A 19,895-nucleotide genomic window follows, 5' to 3' on the forward strand; every position below is an offset into this window, starting at 1 on the left:
TGTACTGCCCAGGACCAGGTTGTCAGCTCCAAAGGCGGGAGGGCAGGCTTTGTTCGCAAGGGGCCCCTCAGGGCTCAGAACCTGGCGTCCACCAGGCCCCCGTTGAGCTGCTGAACAAATGCAGGAACAGGCCCCGTCCTAGACCACAGGACGTCAGAAGAAAGGTTCTACTGAAAGGGCAGGGAAGAATGAATTTCTTGCTCCCGGGCCTCGGTTTCCTTATCTGGAGATGGTGGACCGCTGCCTGCAGCTATAGGGTTATAGGAGTCTGGGCCACCAGCTTCTCCCCCGCCTGTCCCCAACCCACAACCCGTGCCAATGCAAACGCTCCCTGACCCTGGCCGGTGCGCTTGCATCCTCTCGGTTCCCAGAGCTGAGGAAGTAACCCGCTGAAAGGAGGCCGACTTAATGGCTCCATTTGGATGAGGTTTTCTCACAGAGTTTGTTCCCGTCACATCTCAAGGCAGGCCAGCGGGCGCCGGGCCTCTGTCAGCTCACGACCTTCTCACGGGCCCCGGGGGCGGTTGTCATCACCCTCATTTTCGGGGGAGGCTCCCAGGGCTCAGAGAGGCCAAGCCACTCGCCCAAGGTCACACAGCTTCACAGAGACAGAGGGGGGATGGGGACGCGGGTCTCTGGAGCCCCGCTCCAGCGGCTTTTCGAAGACACTCGCTACCTTCCTATTGTGACGCTCAGGAATAAAACGGGAAGCCCGGACGCCCGCTTTCACCTAAAACAATGCTCCACGCAGATCTGTGTGAACAAAAGCAACCAGAAATCCGCCTCGGGTTTTCGGCCCGCCCGGCCCGCCGGCCAATTGACTCCGCCGGCCGCCGCGGGGCGGGCCGGGGCGGTTCCAACGTGATCGACAGCCCCGGGGAGGCGTGGCCGGGGCAGGGGCGAATCGGATTGGGGACCCGGAACAATCATGGGCAGAGAAGGCGCAGCCCGAGCCAATCAGCTCGGGGGGCGGGCCAGGCCGCCTGGCTGTCGTGAGAGGCGGCCTCCCCGCCCACTTGCGCCTCGTCCCGGCGCCCGTCAGCTGCGAACGCGGCGCTCGGCCCGGATCCGTCCGCGGCGCTGGGAGCAAAGGCGCGAGGCCGTGGCAAGTGCCGGCGCAGATCCCTCCGCCGCCCGCTCCCGAGTCCGCTCCGAGCGCCGCTTCCGAGCCGCCGCGGCCTCCGTCCCGGGTAACGGCCGTCGGCCCAGCGCGGCGGCGCGGCGGCATGGCCCGGGCGGCTCCGTCGGGGGGCGGCCCGCAGTGACAGACCCTGCGGCGCGGGGGGAGATGGGGGCGGCCGCCTCCCGGGCGACGACGACGACGACGAGGAGCAGCCGCCGCCGCCGCCGCGCACTGGCCGCCGCCGGGGACGGGCGCGGGCCAGGAGCCCGCCCGTGAGCGGGGGGCCCGAGGCCGATCGCCGCCCCCGGCCGCCCCGGCCGCCCCGGGCCCCCCCGGCGTCCCGCGCGCGCCCGCCCGCCGGCCCCTGGCGGGGGTCTCGCCCGCGCCGCGCGCCCCCGGCCCCGGCGCGGCCCTCGGCGCCCGGCCGCCCTCGCCCTCGCCCGGCCCCGGCCGCGCCCCCGCCCGCGCCCGCCCGCGCCCCCGGCCCCGGCCCCGGCCCCGGGCGGCGGCCCCCGGCCCCGCGTGGCGGCGCGGCGCGGGCGGCAGCATGGTGGAGAAGCGCTGCCCGCTGCAGAGGGACGGCGTGTACCGCTGGTTCTCGGAGCTACCGTCGCCGCAGCGCGTGGAGTTCCTGTGCGGCCTGCTGGACCTGTGCATCCCGCTCGAGCTGCGCTTCCTCGGCTCGTGCCTTGAGGACCTGGCCCGCAAGGACTACCACTCGCTGCGCGACTCGGAGATCAAGGCCAACAACCCGGCCGATCTGGGCAGCCTCACCAACCTGACAGACGAGGTGGTGCGCAGCAAACTGCTCGTGTCGCTGGCGCTGCTGGGCTCGGAGCAGCGCGAGGCGGCGGGCGTGCTCTACCGCACGCTCACGCACATCGACTCCATCATCCACAACTACGGGCTGCAGCTCAACGAGGGCCGCACGGGCGATGAGTTCCTGCTGCTTTTCACCATGGCCTCCAACCACCCGGCCTTCAGCTTCCACCAGAAGCAGGTGCTGCGCCAGGAGCTCACGCAGATCCAGAGCAGCCTGAGCGGCGGCGGCGGCGGCGGCGGCGGCGGCGGCGGCGTGGGCCCCGGGGGCAAGAACGCGTTGCCCACATGCCCGGCCTGCCACAAGGTGCGTGCCCGCGCCCCAAGACCCCGCCGGAGCCCCAAACCTCACACCTCGCTCCCAAGCTCCCACTGGCACCCCACATCACCGCAAACCCCTACCCACACCCCAGGCTTCCGCCCCACCGTCTCCTCGTCACCCCAGGCTTCCACTCCGCACTTCACTCCGTGTCCCACGCCTCCCTCCTGCACTTCAGACCCCACCCTCACCTCAACCCCCTATTCTCTCCTTGCACTCCAAACCCGCACCCCTAGACCCCGCCCGGCACCCCACGTCCCCTGGGGCCCATCGCACCCGCCTTGCTCGGGGCCCGGGGGAGGGGGCTCCGGGCAGAGTTCGCGGCCCGCCGGGCCTTCGGTACACGTCTTCCGCGGGAAGCTGGAAGCGCGATAAGGCCTTTGTCCCCTTCATCGGGCTCTTGGGCGACAGATAACCGTTACACATCGTGTCCTCTTGGTTTCTCCAAATCTGGTGTTTATTATCAGAAAAGGAAGCCGCTAGTGAGGTGGAGATTAGAAGGCGCTGTAACGATAGGAGACGTTCGCGGGGTGCTGTGCTGGGGCTCCCACGGCCTAGGTGTCCATTTCCCGGGAGTGGTGGGGTCGGCGTCGCCCCGAGGAGGTTAGGGTCGGCGTGGGCCGCAGGCCGCCGTGTGCACGTGTGTGTGCGTGTACGTGAGTACACGTCTGCTCGAGTGTATGTGCATTGTGTGTATGCGCACGTATATATGTGTATAGAGTGTATATGTGTATTTCTGAATGTGTACGTGTGTCTGTATTTATATCGTGTGTAAGAACCGGTCTGTTGTAACAGACGGAAAAGCAGGTTTGGAGCCTTCAACGCATGTGAAACAGTTATTTCTCCGTGACCCGCCTTCCTTTTTAGAAACAAATCCTAGGATGATTGAGAGTCCAACTAGGATTAGTTAAAAGATCTCCTGTCTCCAAATTAAACAGGAAGGGCAGAGTGGTCATTCAGTTAGAAATGTGAACTTTTGTCTAAATGTTTAAAAACTATGTAAACACAAAGCATTTGGGGCTCCAGTGTCTTTTTAACAGCCCCCTGGGACCCTGTGCCAGAATTGTGCTCCAAGCAAAAGGATTTATCTTTGACCACGTGTGTTGTGTGATTTGGGATTAAAACTGACTTTGGTAGTAAAAGATTGCAGCCATACCAGTAGTCTAAGTGCTTTTTGATAGTGTCTGCGCTGTCTGAAACTAAAGTTTTGTTTCTCTGGTTTGCTAGTGGTGGTTTTTAAGCTCTTTCAACTGTGGATTGTGGCTTTTAATGATTTCCTTTGAGGCGGGGTTGTGATACCTACATTGGTGGTTTTTTTTTTTTTTTAGCTTCATTGGGTCTTCGTTGCTGAGCGTGGGCTAGCGCGGGCTTTCTCTGGCTTCCGCAGTCAGGGGCTACTCTTCCTTGTGGTACGTGGGCTTCTCATTGCAGTGTCTTGTTGTGGAGCACAGGCTCTAGGTGCGCAGACTTAAGTAGTTGTGAAACGCAGGCTCAGTAGTTGTGGCTCGCAGGCTTTAGACTGCAGGCTCAGTAGTTGTGGCGCACGGGCTTAGTTGCTCCGCAGCATGTGGGATCTTCCCAGACCAGGGCTCAAACCCCTGTCCCATGCATTGGCAGGCGGATTCTTAAACACTGTGCCACCAGGAAACCCCCCCTACATTGGCTTTTAGCTTGTCGTATCTTTTTTGAGATATGAACCACCTCTGAGAGTTTGGTTTCCTTTTTTAAGCGTGTGTTCAAATCCCATCCTAAAAATGTTTTTCCAGCTACAACAAAGGGAGAGTAGGGTCCTATAAAATGTGGTTGTCCATAGGGCACTCAGTAGGCTCTGGGGTGCTGGTGTTCATGGGGTTTCAGTCCCTGGTGGCCAGTTTCATGAGGTGTCAGTCCTCTGTTCGTGTTAGTAAACACTGATAGTGACTGTGGCTGTTACACCAGTCATATTCACCTCTTGAAGGGGATTCCTTTGTGTATACGGATGAATCACTTTATAAAAGCAGAAGATGGCGATTATTTTGGCGGGGCAGCGAGCTAAAGCTAGAACAAAAATACCTTTTATAAGAGAGACTTTTTGTCAAGCCAGAAACCCCTTTGATGAGATGCAGGGGCTCGGAATTGACCAGCTGTGTGACCTTGGCCAGAATCCTCTCTCCTGGTTTTCCCTTTTGGGGTGGAAGGCAGGTTACCTGTCTCATGGGCTCGTTTGGAGGGTTCCATGAGGTCCCAGGTGAAGCGCCCAGGAGATGTTCTGTGAGTGCTCTCTTGGCCTTGTCCTCTCTGGCTTTCCATAGAGGACCGCTAACTTTTTTTTGGCTACAATGCTGGGCTTGTAGGATCTTAGTTCCCCGACCAGGGATGGAACCCCGGACCCTGACAGTGAGAACGCCAAGTCCTAACCACTGGACCGCCAGGGAATTCCCTAGGAGTACTAACTTAAGCAAGGCACGTTGTCAGGGAGTGAAATATTTATGTTTTGGAGTTTTGGTGTTTTCTAAGTTGATTTTTGAATATGTAGTTACTTGGAGCAGGCTTTTTTTTTTTTTTTCTGTTCATCCGTGAGAAATTGGAGAATTTTGCCTGACATTTAATAATGAGGTTATAATGAGTAACCTTGGGGCCATTGCTTCCACGTTTCAGAAACAATCATGGTGTCTAGTTTTTTTTTTTAAATAAATTTATTTATTTTATTTTATTATTTACTTTTGGCCGCATTGGGTCTTTGTTGCTGTGTGCAGGCTTTCTCTAGTTGCAGCGAGCAGGAGCTACTCTTCGTTGTGGTGTGCAGGCTTCTCGTTGCAGTGGCTTTGCTTGTTGCGGAGCACGGGCTCTAGGCACGTGGGCTTCAGTAGTTGTGGCACACGGGTTCAGTAGTTGTGGCTCGCGCGCTCTAGAGCACAGGCTCAGTAGTTGGGGCACACGGTCTTAGTTGCTCTGCGGCATGTGGGATCTCCCTGGACCAGGACTCAAACCCGTGTCCCCTGCATTGGCAGGCGGATTCTTAACCACTGCGCCACCAGGGAAGCCCATGGTGTCTAGTTTTACCTAGAACATCCCCTGTGTCACTGTTGAACTTAACTTCACTCGTATTCATTTAACTTTCTGTTCCTTTGCTGCTTTCAAATTTATGCCTGACACTGATGCACAAGTCCCGTGAAATCTTAACAAGTAAGCCTTTTGCCTTGTTAGTATCCCTAAATCTAATATTTAGTGCAGTCCTGAAAAAGCAGCTCCTTAAAGCTCTGTTTGCATTTCTTTTGTAAGATGTTGTGTTTTGTTTTGAACTCTTTGAGCTTAGAGACTTTGTGTTTATCTTTTAGAGATAAAGATGCTGATTGTTTTTTATTCTTTATCCTATTTAAAGGGACATACTTGTAACCAAATTTTCTGATATAGTCAGTATTTGCAGTTCCTTCTCCAAAGTCTCACTGGGTCATTTTAAAATTCTTCTTGCTCCAAGGACTTGTAGAAGAAGTTTAAAAGTGTGAAGAAAGTAAAATAGACATTTTTACTTTCAGAAAGGAAGGTGTTCATAGGCTGGAGGGAGAGTGGGTGGCTTCCCTGCGCTCAGTAGCTTAGGCGCTGCAGGTGTGCAGTGCGAAAAACTGTCTTTCCATTTTATTTAATTACAAAGCCATAGTTTTTGGAAAAGTTTAAATTTATCCTTTACCATCTTTTCTCTGTATAAGTGATAAAGTGCTGTGGCATATGCCTATTTATTTATTGAGATTTAATTCGTATATCATGAAATTCACTCCTTTGAAGTGTATAGTTCAGTGGTTTCTAGTATATTCACAGAGCTGTGCAGCCAGAACCATTTTCATCACCTCTAAAAGAAACCTGTACCTATTTGCAGTCCCTTCCCATTCACCCTCCCCCAGCCGTGACAACCACTAATCTACTTCCTGTCTGTGGATTTGCCTGTTACGGGCATTTCGTGTAAATGGGGTCACACGCTAGGTGGCCTTCTGTGGTTGGCTGCTTTCACTCAGCGTACTGTTCTCAAGGTTCACTCACATTCTGTGGAGCCTGTGTCAGCACTTCACTCCTTTCAGGTTGAGTAATTTCTGTTGTGTGGCTCTACCCCGTTTTGTCTGTCCATCCATCAGTTGATGGGTTTGTGAGTTGTCTCCGGTGCTTGCTTCTAGACTTTTTCACTCATGGCTAGTAGGCTCGTGTCTTAATCCCTTCCACCTAACACTTGCTCAGTTGTCTCCGGAGTGTCGCCCACACACGGCCGTCCAGAGGCACTGGCTCTCACGGTAAGAGTCCACCTGGTGGATTGCTGGGCGTCGGCACAGCGCCCGGCAGGTCTGTCCCTGGCCTCCCAGAGGAGCTGCAGTGAGAGGTGGCAGAGGCCGCTCTGCTCTCAGGACTGATGGTCAGCTCCGTGGTCACGCTGTGAGCCCCTCCTGCCCTCGCGTTCCGGAATCCTCGTGATCAGGATCCTCACGGACCTACTTCCAGAGGGTGTCAAAACTGTTTCTAAAGTGCTCAGTGCAGGAGTGTGGTGGGTGATGGCCGTCCTCTGGGTGTGTGTCCTGTGGTACAGCTCCGGAGTCCTCCTCTGTGGGCCGAGTGCCCGAGAAACTTGGGGTCCACGCAGGTACGGTGAACAAACCTGCTAATAATCTCTTGCCCAAGGCAAGGAGAGCTTGCTTTGTCTCGTTGCGTTTCGTAAGCTGTTGGAAATCGTTGCAGTTCAGAGGTGAGACACCTGGTAGTTTGTCTTGTGCGGTAGAAATGGGTTCCTCTGGTTTCTCCTTTAACCCTCAACCCTGGACCGTTGGAGCTGAAAGTACTCTGAAACCACAGGAAGGGGCTTTGCCTGGAGCTGCTGCTGTTCCCGCTCAGGTTAAAGGAAGAGCTGTGCCTGGAAGGCCAGTGCGGCTCCCTGTTCACACTTGTTCCAGGCAGCTGAGGTCCAAGGTCACCAGTCTCCAAGCAAGTCTGGCTTCCTTCGTCACACTGCAGGAGAGGGTGTCCCGAGATAGATTGGACTTTTTTTTTCTGGCCAGCTTTTATAGGTCCCAAAGAGTGTCCTCTTTTTGTAGTGAAGTACATGGTAAGGAATTGAGACATCCTGGGGTGCAGTTTTAATCGCTTTTCTGCTGCTGGTGTATTCATTGAAAATGAAGACCCCTCGCCTCTCCTTGGAGTTGCAGTCCTGCTGTTTTTCTCCTGTATAATGGCTCAGATTGTGTGGCACTTGAATGACTGTCTTTTGCCCTCAGGTTAATTTAAGGCTATTTACTTTGACGCGAGCTAGTTCACATTTGCTTTATTTAACTCAACAAACATTTTTGAGTACCTGTTCCACATGTGTTCTGGAGTATAGTTGTAGAAGCTGGAAGTTTCATGTCATATTAGGGTGTGATGAGCGATGGGGTAGGGTAGCATTACTGATACAAGTTAGAACGTAATTGCAGGTAAACATCAACATTAGCCTTGTTTCTGCAGTTTTTGAAGTTCATTGTTTACTTAGGCTTTATTTTACCCATTTTTCTTCTCAGTCCTGGACACTTTATTTACCTACCTTTTGGATTGAGGACATTTTGGATTAATATACATATTTTCCCAACAAATTCACTTACGAGTTTTACAACTTGAGGGGAAGCTGGGAGAAGGGACCCGAGCTGGTACATCCTTTCTGTTTGCTAAATTGTTGACTGCTGGCCTCCTTAGAAACTGTTAGTAAATCAAAGGAAAAATTTTATCACATCTAGGAAAAATAGTCTCTACTTCAGTATTCTTTTTATTTTTTCCTGCCTTAGATGGATTGGATTTTAGAAAAAAAGATCCTTTGGGTATCTTTTTTTTTTTGAGAACCCCCCTCAGAACACTACTTCTCTCATTAGTTTGAGTAGGAACTGTTGCCCCAAGTTCACTAACTGGTTTACAGATTACTGAAGGGTTTCTGATTTTTGACTTTACCCTTGACATATGCAGTTTAGAAGTCGGTTTCAACCAGGCAGCTTTTCTCCAGTCTCTGTAGCGGTTTTGTGGGAGCCTCCCTATGTATAATAGCCACTCTATTTTATGGCTGCCCTGTGAGACCTAACATATTATAGCAGCGTTTCCTGTCAAAAGGGAAAAGCAATTATCGAGAACTAATAAAATATTTGGTTAATTCTTAAGCAGTTTGTTTTGTTTTGGGTTAGAAGACCTGAAGTTATTTAGAGTGAAGAGAAGACAAAGGCAAGACAGACTATCTTTCAAATAATTGCTAATTTCACATAATCTCTTTGACACAGTATATGGCCAGGACCTCAGAGGCAGGGCCAAGGGACTCCCCTCTGGGGGACTGGAGCTTGGGGTGGATGTTTTTCAGGTTATCTGTACCCGTCCTGTCGTTTCGGGGCAGAGGTTGCCTTTCTGTCCCAGGCAGTCCCTCTGTCTCTCTTCTGGTCACACCTGCCTGTTTCCTCAGGGACATTGTTAGGTCACGTGCTGTGCTTTGCTATTTCCTGACCTCCCCACCTCCCCACACCAACCTTTGACCTCCACCGTTTTCCCACTTGGAGCATCAGCACTTTCGTGGAAACAGCAAGACCCTTCCTTCCACGTGTCCCCTCAGTCATCCACTCACGTCTTAGTTCCTTTGTGACCGAGTCCTGCCCCAGAGCAGCCAGCAGGCCTGCTCTCCAGGGAGAGCCCATTTTCAACAGTTTGGTGTGAATCCTTCTGATGTTCTAATGCCTATATAAATATATACTTATGTATTCTTTGAAAACATCATATATACATAATTAAATACAAATAGGATCTCCCATACATGCTGTTCTGCCCGCATGCACGCGCGCGCGCGCGCGCGCGCACACACACACGCACACACATGCGCGCGCACACACACACGCACACACACACACCCCACCCAAACCCAAACCCAGTGATACAGAATACAGCCAGCCTCCTGGAACCTGGCTTCTGCCCCCAGCCTCTTCAACTAGAACAGTTTTTATTAAAGGGAACCCAATAAATCTTTAAATAAAAAATATTTTAATAGATAATGAGAGGTAAAAAGAAAATTGAAAAGCTACAAAAGAATATTCAATGAAACATCCCCTTCTCCCCCCCCCATCCCCCATGCAATCAGGAAAGGTTCCTTTCCTTTACCTGGTTGTTGATACCTTTTATTTCACATTAATAAAACAAGTTTTTGTTTTTTTCTTTTTTTTTACCCAGGAACCCATGCAGTTCCGTTCCCCACTTTGTTCCTTGTAGAACCTTCCAGAAAGACTCTCTGTCTTTACAAATAGGTAACTGGTGTCTTGCTGCACACACAGGTCTGTCCCTTGTTTGCTTCTCTTGGCGTCTTTCTTGATGAGCATTCTCACGTCAGTCCACAGAGCTGCTTCATTCTCTTTTGTGGCTGCCCTGTGCGTCTCTACTGATGAGCACTGTTCCCATCTTACTGTGACAAACAATGTCTGTCACTTCCATATCATGTACACGTCACCTGTATATGGCCTTTCACACGTTGGTAAGTGTGTCTCCAGAGCAGAAGCCTGGACGTGGGATTGGTGGCAGGTCACATGGTCTGCGCTTAGGTAATTATTTGGGGTGTTGCTGAGCTGCACCTTGTGGGACCTCCACAGCGTGTGTGAGCGCCTGTCTGCGTCCCTCCCCTCCCGCGGGGCGTCAGCGCACCGGCTGGCTGCTGCCGGGCACTTAGGCGAGGAATGCTGCTCAGTGCAGGGACATGTTTGCAGGTGATCCATTTTATTTATTTTTTGTTGAGCTCTCCGTATCCTTTGCCCCTTTCTGTTGGGTTGTTGATCTTTTCTTTATTGTTTTTTAGGAGCTCTTTAAGTTTCAAGGAAATTGTCCTTTTGTCTTTAGTGGAAGTTGTAGGTATTTGTTTTCCATGTTTGGGTTTTTTCCAAGACTTTACCATGCAGTTTTGTTTGTTTGTTTGTTTGTTTTTAATGTCATTCTTACCAGTCTCATTTGGCGTCTGGGTGTTGTGTCACAATTAGATGCAGTATACATAATGCATCGTACATATTACTATACATGTGCATAGACTGTGCTCACATACACATCATGCGTTATACACGATAACCATTCCCTGTGGTGTCTTCTTACAAAACTTGTGTGGTTTCTCATTTTACATTTAACAGATCCATCTGGAATTTATTTGGTATAAGGTACAAAGCTGGTTTTATATTTTCCTTATGACCACCTAGTTGTCCCAGTGCCATTTGTTGAATAATGCATCCTTTCCCTCTCAGATTTGAAGTGCTGTCTGTTACGGTATGGCGTGTTCCCCAAGTATGCTTCGGTTTACTTCTAGACTCTATTGGGTCTCACTGATGTCTTTATCTTGATGACCTCTTATTTGCCAGATTCATTGGCTACTTTTCAGCCCTTATCCTTCTCATCTCTCATTTGTTCTGTGGGTTCCCTGCGCAGTGAAATTCCCCAGGGGATGGTGTTTTTTTTGTTTTGTTTTTTTATACAAATGGGGCTGCTGAGATGCTGGGTTAAAGGGTCTGGGCGGGGCCTAGTCACCCGCTGCCTGGGAGCCGGGCCCCCTCCCTTACTTCTCTGGCACCGCTGACTTCCTCCTGCTCTATGAGCGTTTGTTTTCCGTTTCTCTCCTGCTTTCCTGCCCTTTTGATGATGGTATTCCTCAGGCTTCTCTCCTCCTTTCTCTTCTCTTGTTACTTTATAATTCATGACATATTCAGCTGTGATTTTGCCACTCTCTCTGGTTACCCCCAAATCTCTAATTAACTGGGACTGAGCTACAGCTGGATGGCCCAGGGAGCTCAGTGTGTCCAGAGGCAAGGTCCTCTCTTCCCATCCTCTATTGCTGCGCCCTTGTCCTGATCCCCAGCCAGGAGCCCACGCCTGCTTTCTCATTTTCAACCAGCTTGTTCTCAGGTCCCAAGCATCTCCATAGACTTATTGTTCTCCATCGGCACTGCCGCAGCCCAGGTCAGCGTTGGTTCGGTCTGTCTGTCTGTCTGTCTGTCTGTCCCTTGCTCTCTCCCCCCCTCACCTCTCCCTAACACACTTGGCATGATGGTTACATCTGTGGGACACTCCTTAGTAGGTGGATTTGGGGTGGTTTATCAGGGATTCAGGGCACAGATTAAAGCCATCCTCTGGGGACAAGCACAGCCCTAGCCCCGCGCGGCCCCGCCTCATCCCAAGTCAAGAAGCAGACTGGAATGTGAGTGAGTGAAGACCTCTTTGTAGAATTAACTGATGCCATTGTTTTAAGTCTACAAGAGGCAACTTTATAACTTCTCTCTTTTGTTTTTGGATTAAATTTAAAACAGAAATTTCGGTACCTTAACTCCTTTTAGAGATAACAGTGACATGTTCAGGTGCCGACCTTAACCTGGTTGTAGTCTAGTACCACACGTACTCGTCTCCCTGGCCTGGGTCTGTGTACTGTAACACCCCGTAGTCGCCCTGGGCCCCTCTTAGCCTCTAACAGCAGTTCCCAGGGAGGCACAGATGGCACAGATGGCACACATCTTACCACGGTCCTGGTAAGATGCCCGTAGGAGGGTTACTCTCTGGCGTGCAGTTCTTAGCATGGTGTGCTGCGTCCTTTGTGACCTGCCCCTTGCCTGGCTATATTCATTCAGCTTTTATATCGCTCCTGTTCACTGTGCTGCCTCGTTGCCCTGAGCCTCTGCAGGTGCTGTTCTCTCAGATGGGACACCTGCCGCCTGGGGCACCCCAACCCACACTTCCTGGCGCACACATATTAAATAAGCCTTCTTCTGGCTCCTTCGGTCCTAGCCCTTACCCTACTGTAGTAGGGTTCTTTAAGTTTTCATCACCAAACTTGGCCTTATTGGAGGGCAGAGACTGTGTCTCTGTCTTTCAATCCCAGAGGCCAGCGGTCCCTGCCACCTAGTAGGAGCTGTGTCCTGAGCGTCTGTGAAAACCCAGTGGAAGGGACGTGTTGGTGTTTATGAAAGGCCCCCCCAGTGAACACGTTTTCTTCCTTGGTGCTTTTCTTCTCTGTGGCCCTATTAGTAATATCTGTTACCAACTCACACTCTCCATAGCCTTTACCCAATGGCTGTTTCTCTTACGCATTACACAGCCGTAGATTCTAGTGAATTTTAACATCTGTATCCTACTTTGTTTTTTTTCAAAAGTCAGTGTGCAAAAGCTTCTGTTGGGAGAAACACTCTGAGTGGAATGGTTTGGCTCTATATTACGCTGTGACAAAACCAAGTTTATAGACAAGTACACCCAGAGCTGGGGCGGAGGTGAGAGCTGGGGACAGGGCGTGTGGTCTTCCGGTGCTCTGGTGGGCTGGTCACTTGTGGAGCTGTGCACGTGGATCAAGTCGTCTTGGAGAGATAGCTTAGAGCTTGTATCTCTAAATGTAAGACTTTCACTATATTCCTTTAGTGTTTGCAGAATTGTAAATCATGGTAAGCCTAGATGTTTTTTAATGTGCTATAGAACGGCAGTAAACTGAGCGACTGTTATCATCCCAGTTGTTAGTTTATATGTCTTTTATACTTTAAACATTGACATCAGATTCATTATAAGAAGGGAGCATTATAGCATCATTTCCTAGTTATTTGGGACTTTTACATAAGAACTTCAGTAGAATTACTAGAAAGAAATTGTATCCTCAATTTTCTTACTGATTCACAGTGAATCTAATTAAAACATGTATATGTAGGAACTACTTCTAGAAATATTATAGTCTAGACTAGAAAAAATAACTTTGAAAAAGGAGGAGAATTAACTTGTGGGGAAGAAAAACAGTCCCTTCTCCCATCACATTTGGGCATTTTAATAAAAATTAAGCCTGGGAATAATGGTAACAACCTAGCTATAATAAAGTCAATTAAATTAATGAGATACTTTGAACGTACTGGGTGTTGAGGTTGTGTGGGAAGCACCGGGTGGTGCGTGTTCTCCACCTGGACGCAATTAAGTATGAAAATACTCTTCGGAACTCCGCTCTTCCCTGTGGGAGGATGATCCTCCTGTCGCCAGCTTCCTGGCAGAGTATGTTTCTGGTACGGGTACTTTGCAGGGTGGGATTTTTCTGAAAACACTTATTTTGTGTGGGTTTTTTCATGTACTTTCAAGACTGGGTATGAAGCTCGTGAACCAGTGTGCTGTTCATATTCGTGTGGGGGGGCTGGTTGACCAATCACAATGCCTCTTTTTCTTTCAGAATCGTTAGTAAGAGATGAGCAGAGGACAGGTAGCACGCACACAAGAGGCGCACGTGCCCTGCGCGGGGCGCTCTGCAGGGTGCTTCTGATGGGTGTGCGCCGTCTGCCCAGTGAGCCTGTGAGGGAGGTTCCATCCCATCCCGTCCTGTCCCCATTCTGGCAGCAAGGAGACAGACACAGGGCTTAAGGATGAGTAACTTCAGAGGTGACATGAGTAAGGGGCTGTGTGTATTATGTGACACCAAAATTATGTTAAAAGTGGTGTGTATTTTTTTGTTTTTTTACTTCATCATTAAAACTGAGAGGAAAACCCTGAAGAATATGAAATGAGAAGACAAAGGAGGCTAAGCTCTGTGGCTCGTGGAGTAGGAAGTGGGAGGCATTGGCAGTTGTGTGAGCTGCGGGCGCCCAGCCACCTCTGGGCAGCTCTGATTGTTCCTCGGAACCTTTTGTCGTAGTGATGTAGTTCTTCTCCCAGCCACCCCACCCCTACTTATTCATTTTTATTCGTTCAGTAACCTTTCGTTGATATCCTCAGTATTACAGCTCAGTGTATGTATAGTTTAGTTTAAAGGTAAAACTTACATTCTATGACTTGCACACTTTTATTTTTCTGTTTTAACTTTTTTTTTTTTTTTTTTTTTTTGTGGTACGCGGGTCTCTCATTGTTGTGGCCTCTCCCGTTACGGAGCACAGGCTCCGGACACGCAGGCTCAGCGGCCATGGCTCACGGGCCCAGCCTCTCCGCGGCATGTGGGATCTTCCCGGACCGGGGCACGAACCCGCGTCCCCTGCATCGGCAGGCGGACTCTCAACCACTGCACCACCAGGGAAGCCCTAACCATTTTTTAATTTAATTTAACTAATTTATTTTTTTATCATCTTTACTGGAGTATAGTTGCTTTACAATGCTGTGTTAGTTTCTGCTTTATAACAAAGTGGATCAGCTATACGTATACATATATCCCCGCCCTCTTGTGTCTCCCTCCCACCCTCCCTATCCCACCCCTCTAGGTGGTCACAAAGCATCGAGCTGATCTCCCTGTGCTATGCGGCTGCTTCCCGCTAGCCAGCTATTTTATATTTGTTAACCATTTTTTTAAATTGGAGTATAGTTAATGGACAATGTTTTGTTAGTTTCAGGTGTACAGCATAGCAATTCACTTATACATACATATATGTATATAAAGAATTTTCAGATTCTTTTCCATTATAGATTATTACAAAATACTGAATATAATTCCCTGTGCTATACAGTAGGCCCTTGTTGTTTACCTATTTTATATATAGTAGTGTATGTATGTTAATCCCAACCTCCTAGTTTATCTGTACTGTCCCCCTGTCCCCCCGCCCCGCTATCCCCTTTGGTAATCATAAGTCTATTTCTGTTTTGTAAGTAAGTTCATTTGTGCCATTTTTTAGATTCCACATATAAGTGATATCATATGACGTTTGTCTTTCTTTGTCTAACTTCACTTAGTATGATAATCTCTAGGTCCATCCATGTTGCTGCACGTGGCATTATTTCATTCTTTTTTATGGCCGAATAATATTCCATTGTGTGTATATACCATATCTTCTTTACCCATTCATCTGTTGATGGACATTCCATGTCTTGGGTATTATAAATAGTGCTGCTATGAACATTGTGGTGCATGTATCTTTTTGAATTAGAGTTTTCATCTTTTCTGGATATATGCCCAGGAGTGGGATTGCTGGATCATATGGTAGCTCTGTTTTTAGTTTTTAAGGAACCTCCATACTGTCCTGCATAGTGGCTGCACCAATTTACATTCCCACCAACAGTGTAGGAGGGTTCCCTTTTCTCCACACCCTCTCCAGCATTTGTTATTTGTAGACTTTTTGATGATGACCATTCTGACGGGTGTGAGATGATACCTCACTGTAGTTTTGTTTTGCATTTCTCTAACGATTAGTGATGTGGAGCATCTTTTCATGTGCCCGTTGGCCATCTGTATATCTTTTTTTGAGAAATGCTTATTTAGGTTTCCTGCCCATTTAAAAAAAATTTATTTATTTTATTTATTTTTGGCTGTGTTGGGTCTTCGTTGCTTTACGCGGGCTTTCTCTGAGTTGTGGCGAGCAGGGGCTACTCTTCATTGCGGTGTGCGGGCTTGTCATTGCAGTGGCTTTCTTGTTGCGGAGCACGGGCTCTTAGGTGCACGGGCTTCAGTAGTTGTGGCGCACGGGCTTAGTTGCTCGGCAGCATGTGGGATCTTCCCGGACCAGGGCTCTAACCTGTGTCCCCTGCATTAGTGGGTGGATTCTCAACCACTGCGCCACCAGGGGAGTCCTTCTGCCCATTTTTTTGATTGGGTTGTTTGCTTTTTGGATATTAAGCCACATGAGCTGTTTGTATATTTTGGAAATTCATCCCTTATTGGTCGCATTGTTTGCAAATATTTTCTTCCATTCCATAGGTTGTCTTTTCGTTTTGTTTATGGTTTTCTGTGCTGTGTAAAAAGCTTTTAAGTTTAATTAGATCCCATTTGTTTATTTTTGTTTTTACTTCCATTATTCTAGGAGACAGATCAAAAGAATACTGCTACGATTTACGTCAAAGAGTGTTTTGCCTGTGTTTTCCTCTAGGAGTTTTATAGTATCCAGTCTTACATTTAGGTCTTTGATCCATTTTGAGTTTATTTTTGTATATGGTGTTAGAGAATGTTCTAATTTCATTCTTTTACATGTAGTTGTCCAGTTTTCCCAGCACCACTTATTTAAGAGACTGTCTTTTCTCTATTTTATATTCTTGCCTCCTGACTGTAAGTGTGTGGGTTTATTTCTGGGCTTTTTGTTCTGTTCCGTTGATCTATATTTCTGTTTTTGTGCTAATACCATTACTGTTTTGATTACTGTAGTTTTGTAGTATACTCTGAAGTCAGGGAGCATGATTCCTCCAGCTGCATTCTTCTTTCTCAAGGTGGTTTTGGCTACTGAGGGTCTTTTTTGCTGCCATACAAATTAAAAAGTGTTTTGTTCTATTTCTGTGAAAAATGCCATTGGTAATTTGATAGGGATTGCATTGAATCTGTAGATTGCCTTGGGTAGTGTGGTCATTTTAACAATGTTAATCCTCCCAATCTAAGAACATGGTATATGTTTCCACCTGTTTGTGTCGACTTCAGTTTCTTTCATCTTGTAATTTTCAGAGTACAGGTCTTTTGCCTCCTTTGGTAGGTTTATTACTAGGTATTTTATTCTTTGTGATGAGATGGTAAATGGGCTTGTTTCCTTAATTTCTCTTTCTGATATTTCATTGTTAGTGTATAGAAATGCAACAGATTTTTTTTTAATTTTAAATTCTTTTTTTTTATTAGCGACTTCAAGTATAACAACTGGAATAAGTGTCTATTCTCCACCAATAAAAATGAATTTTGACAGAAGTGGACTCTGGCTCCCACTCCCCCACCCACCCCTCTGGGATAAAAGCTTTCCACCATTGCCAGGAGCTTTCAGATACACAGTGAATTAAAGAATTTAATGAAGTTAAGCAGCTGGGGCATAGGATAGTATTTGATTTTGTATCCAGCAACTTTACCAAATTCATTCATAAGCTCTAGCAGTTTCCTGGTAGCATCTTTAGGATTTTCTATGTATAGTATCATGTCATCTGCAAAGAGTGACAGTTTTACTTCTTTTCCAATTTGGATTCCTTTTATTTCTTTTTTGTCTCTGATTGCCATGGCTAGGACTTCCAAAACTACATTGAATAAAAGTGGCGAGAGTGGGCATCCTTGTCTTACTCCTGATCTTAGCTGAAAGCTTTCAGCTTTTCACTGTTGAGAATGATGTTGGCTGTGGGTTTGTCATCTATGGTCTTTATTATGTTGAGGTATATTCCATCTTTGCCCACTTTCTGAAGAGTTTTTATCATAAATGGATGTTGAATTTTATCAGAAACTTTTTCTTCATCTATTGAGATGATAATACGGTTTTTATTCTTCAATTGTTAACATGGTGTATCACAAAATGCACACATTTTAAGTGTATCATGTGAGTGAGTGAGTGTTTTTCACCACTTGAGTTTTGGTAAATGAATGAACCCCTACCAAGATACAGAACGTTACTGTCACCCCAGAAAATGTCCTCATTCTGTTTTGGGTCAGTTCCCACCTTTACTGCCACCAAACCCTGCTATCTCCTACCTCCTGCCTTTTTTCTTTTTTTTCTCTTCTATTTTCCCCCCACCACTGATTAGTTCCACCTTTTCTGGAACGTCATTTAAGGGGACTCATAGACTCCATTTGAGCTATGGGCTTGCTTTGTTGCATGATTTTTAGTGGCTGGTCCAGGGGTTACTGAAGTTTCACAGTCTGCCTTCCTGGAGTTCATGTGGAGAGTGAGAATCTTGCAGTTGTATTGTCCCCGTAAGGTTTCTCTGTCCTTCATGCTGTGGTTAAATATGTATTGCTTCTGTATATGCTGTTTAGTTCTACAATATATTTTTTGCTTTAATAGGAATATATTTTTTTAAGTTAAAATAAAATATAGTCTTTTATGTTTACCCATGTATTTGCCATTTCTTACAGAAGAACCAGTTTGTTACCATATCCCTTCAGTCTGGAAATCTTTTCTTCAGCATGTTTTAGAGTGCAGGGCCGATGGCAAGAAATTCTCTGTTTTCTTTTATCCAAAAATGCTTTGTTTTGCCCTGTATTGTTAAAGGGTGTTCTCACTGGGTGTAGGATTCTTTGTTGACTGTTCTTTTTCTTCTGGCTTTTAAAAAAGTTGAGACATGTCTTCTGGCCATCATCTGTTTTATGGTTCTGTATCCAAAGTGCTGTTTTCCTCTGGCTGGTTTCAAGATCACCTCTGGCTTTGGTATTGGAGCAGCTTGACTGTGTTGTTTTCTTGAATTTATCTTGTTTGCTGTTCTTTGAACTTACTGGATCTGTAAATTTATGTCTTTTACTAAATTGGGGAGATTTTCAGCCATAATTTCTCCATGGTTTTTCCTGTCTCCACCTCTTTCCTTCTGGGACTCTAGCTGCAGGTATGTTAAACCTTTTGATATTATTCCACAGGTTCTGGAAGCTTTGTTCTTCTTTTTTTTTTTCCCCCAAAATATTTCTCTCTCTCTGTGTTTTGGATTGGACACTTTCTGCTGATCTGTCTTGAAATTCATTGACTCTTCTGTTAATTCCAAACTGCTGTTAAGGCCACCCAGTGGGTTTTTTATTTCAGAAATAGCATTTTTTTTTTTTTTTTGCATTAGTAGAATGGTTTTTTATTTTTTTATTTTTATTTTTTTTTACATTTTTTTCTGCTTTATAACAAAGTGAATCAGTCATATATATACATCTGTTCCCACATCCCTTCCCTCATGCATCTCCCTCCCTCCCACCCTCCCCATCCCACCCCTCCAGAAATAGCATTTTTTGTTTTAGAATTTCCATTAAAATTTTCTTTGTTATTTTAGGACAATTTTTTATTTTTATTTATTTATTTTTTTGTGGTACACGGGCCTCTCACTGCTGTGACCTCTCCCGTTGCGGAGCACAGGCTCCGGACGCGCAGGCTCAGCGGCCATGGCCCACGGGCCCAGCCGCTCCGCGGCATGTGGGATCCTCCCGGACCGGGGCACGAACCCATGTCCCCCGCATCGGCAGGCGGACTCTCAACCACTGCGCCACCAGGGAGGCCCAGGACAATTTTTTAGAGCACTTTTAGGTTCCCAGAAAAATTGATCATAATCACCCAAAGTCCACAGTTTACATTAGGGCTCAGTCTTGGTGTTGTATATTTTATAGGTCTGGAAAATGTGTAATGACGTATATCCACTGTTACAGTATTACAGAGTATCTTCACTGTCGTTAAAATCCTCTGTGTTCCACCCATTCATAACTCCCCCAACCCCTGGCCACCACTGATCTTTTGACTGTCTCCATAGTTTTGCCTTTTCCAGATGTCACATGGTTGGGATCAGATGGGCTTCTTCACTTAGGAACATGGATTTAAGCCTCCCCCACATCTTTTCATGGCTGGAGAGCTCATTTCTCTACAGAGCTGGGTCATAGTTCATTGTCTGGAAGTTCACAGTTTATTCATCCATTCACTTCCTGAAGGACATTGGTTGCTTCCTGAATTTCCATTTTTAGAAACAGTTTCTGTTTCTCTCCTGAGATCTCCTCTTGGTTCGTATACCATGGGCATATTTTCCCTCCCGTCCTGGAGCCTCGTTACAGCAGCCGCTTCTCGCCCCTTGCCTCGGGCCCCAGCTACGGCTTGTCTTGTGCCTGCCCTCCTTTTCTCTCTGTGTGGGTCTCGTTGTCGTTTCTTTACGTGTCTGGTTTACGTGTCTGGTAATTACAGATCGCTTCTTGGACTTTGTGTGTGAGGCGTTGTAGAAACTCTGCATTTTGTTCTGTCCTCCTGAAGGGTGTTGGTGCCCAGTTGTGTTTGTTTGGTGTAGTAGACCTGGCTGGGCTCCTCCCAGGCCCCT

The 19,895-nt window shown here is 47.6% G+C and overlaps 1 protein-coding gene across 1 annotated transcript in view; it reads left to right on the forward strand.

Moving 5' to 3' along the window:
* The first annotated feature begins 1,635 nt into the window (after positions 1-1,635).
* The window catches only part of ZCCHC14 (zinc finger CCHC-type containing 14), a 58,693-nt gene continuing 40,433 nt past the window's right edge, over positions 1,636-19,895 (forward strand). Inside the window, exon 1 of the mRNA XM_081215773.1 lies at positions 1,636-2,249. Coding sequence (XP_081071899.1) covers positions 1,671-2,249 — 579 coding nt within the window. The 5' untranslated portion in view covers positions 1,636-1,670. The remainder of the gene's footprint in view (positions 2,250-19,895) is intronic.

This window comes from Mesoplodon bidens, assembly GCF_964165515.1.
Source record: "Mesoplodon bidens genome assembly, chromosome: 18".
In the NCBI taxonomy this organism is placed as follows: domain Eukaryota; kingdom Metazoa; phylum Chordata; class Mammalia; order Artiodactyla; family Ziphiidae; genus Mesoplodon; species Mesoplodon bidens.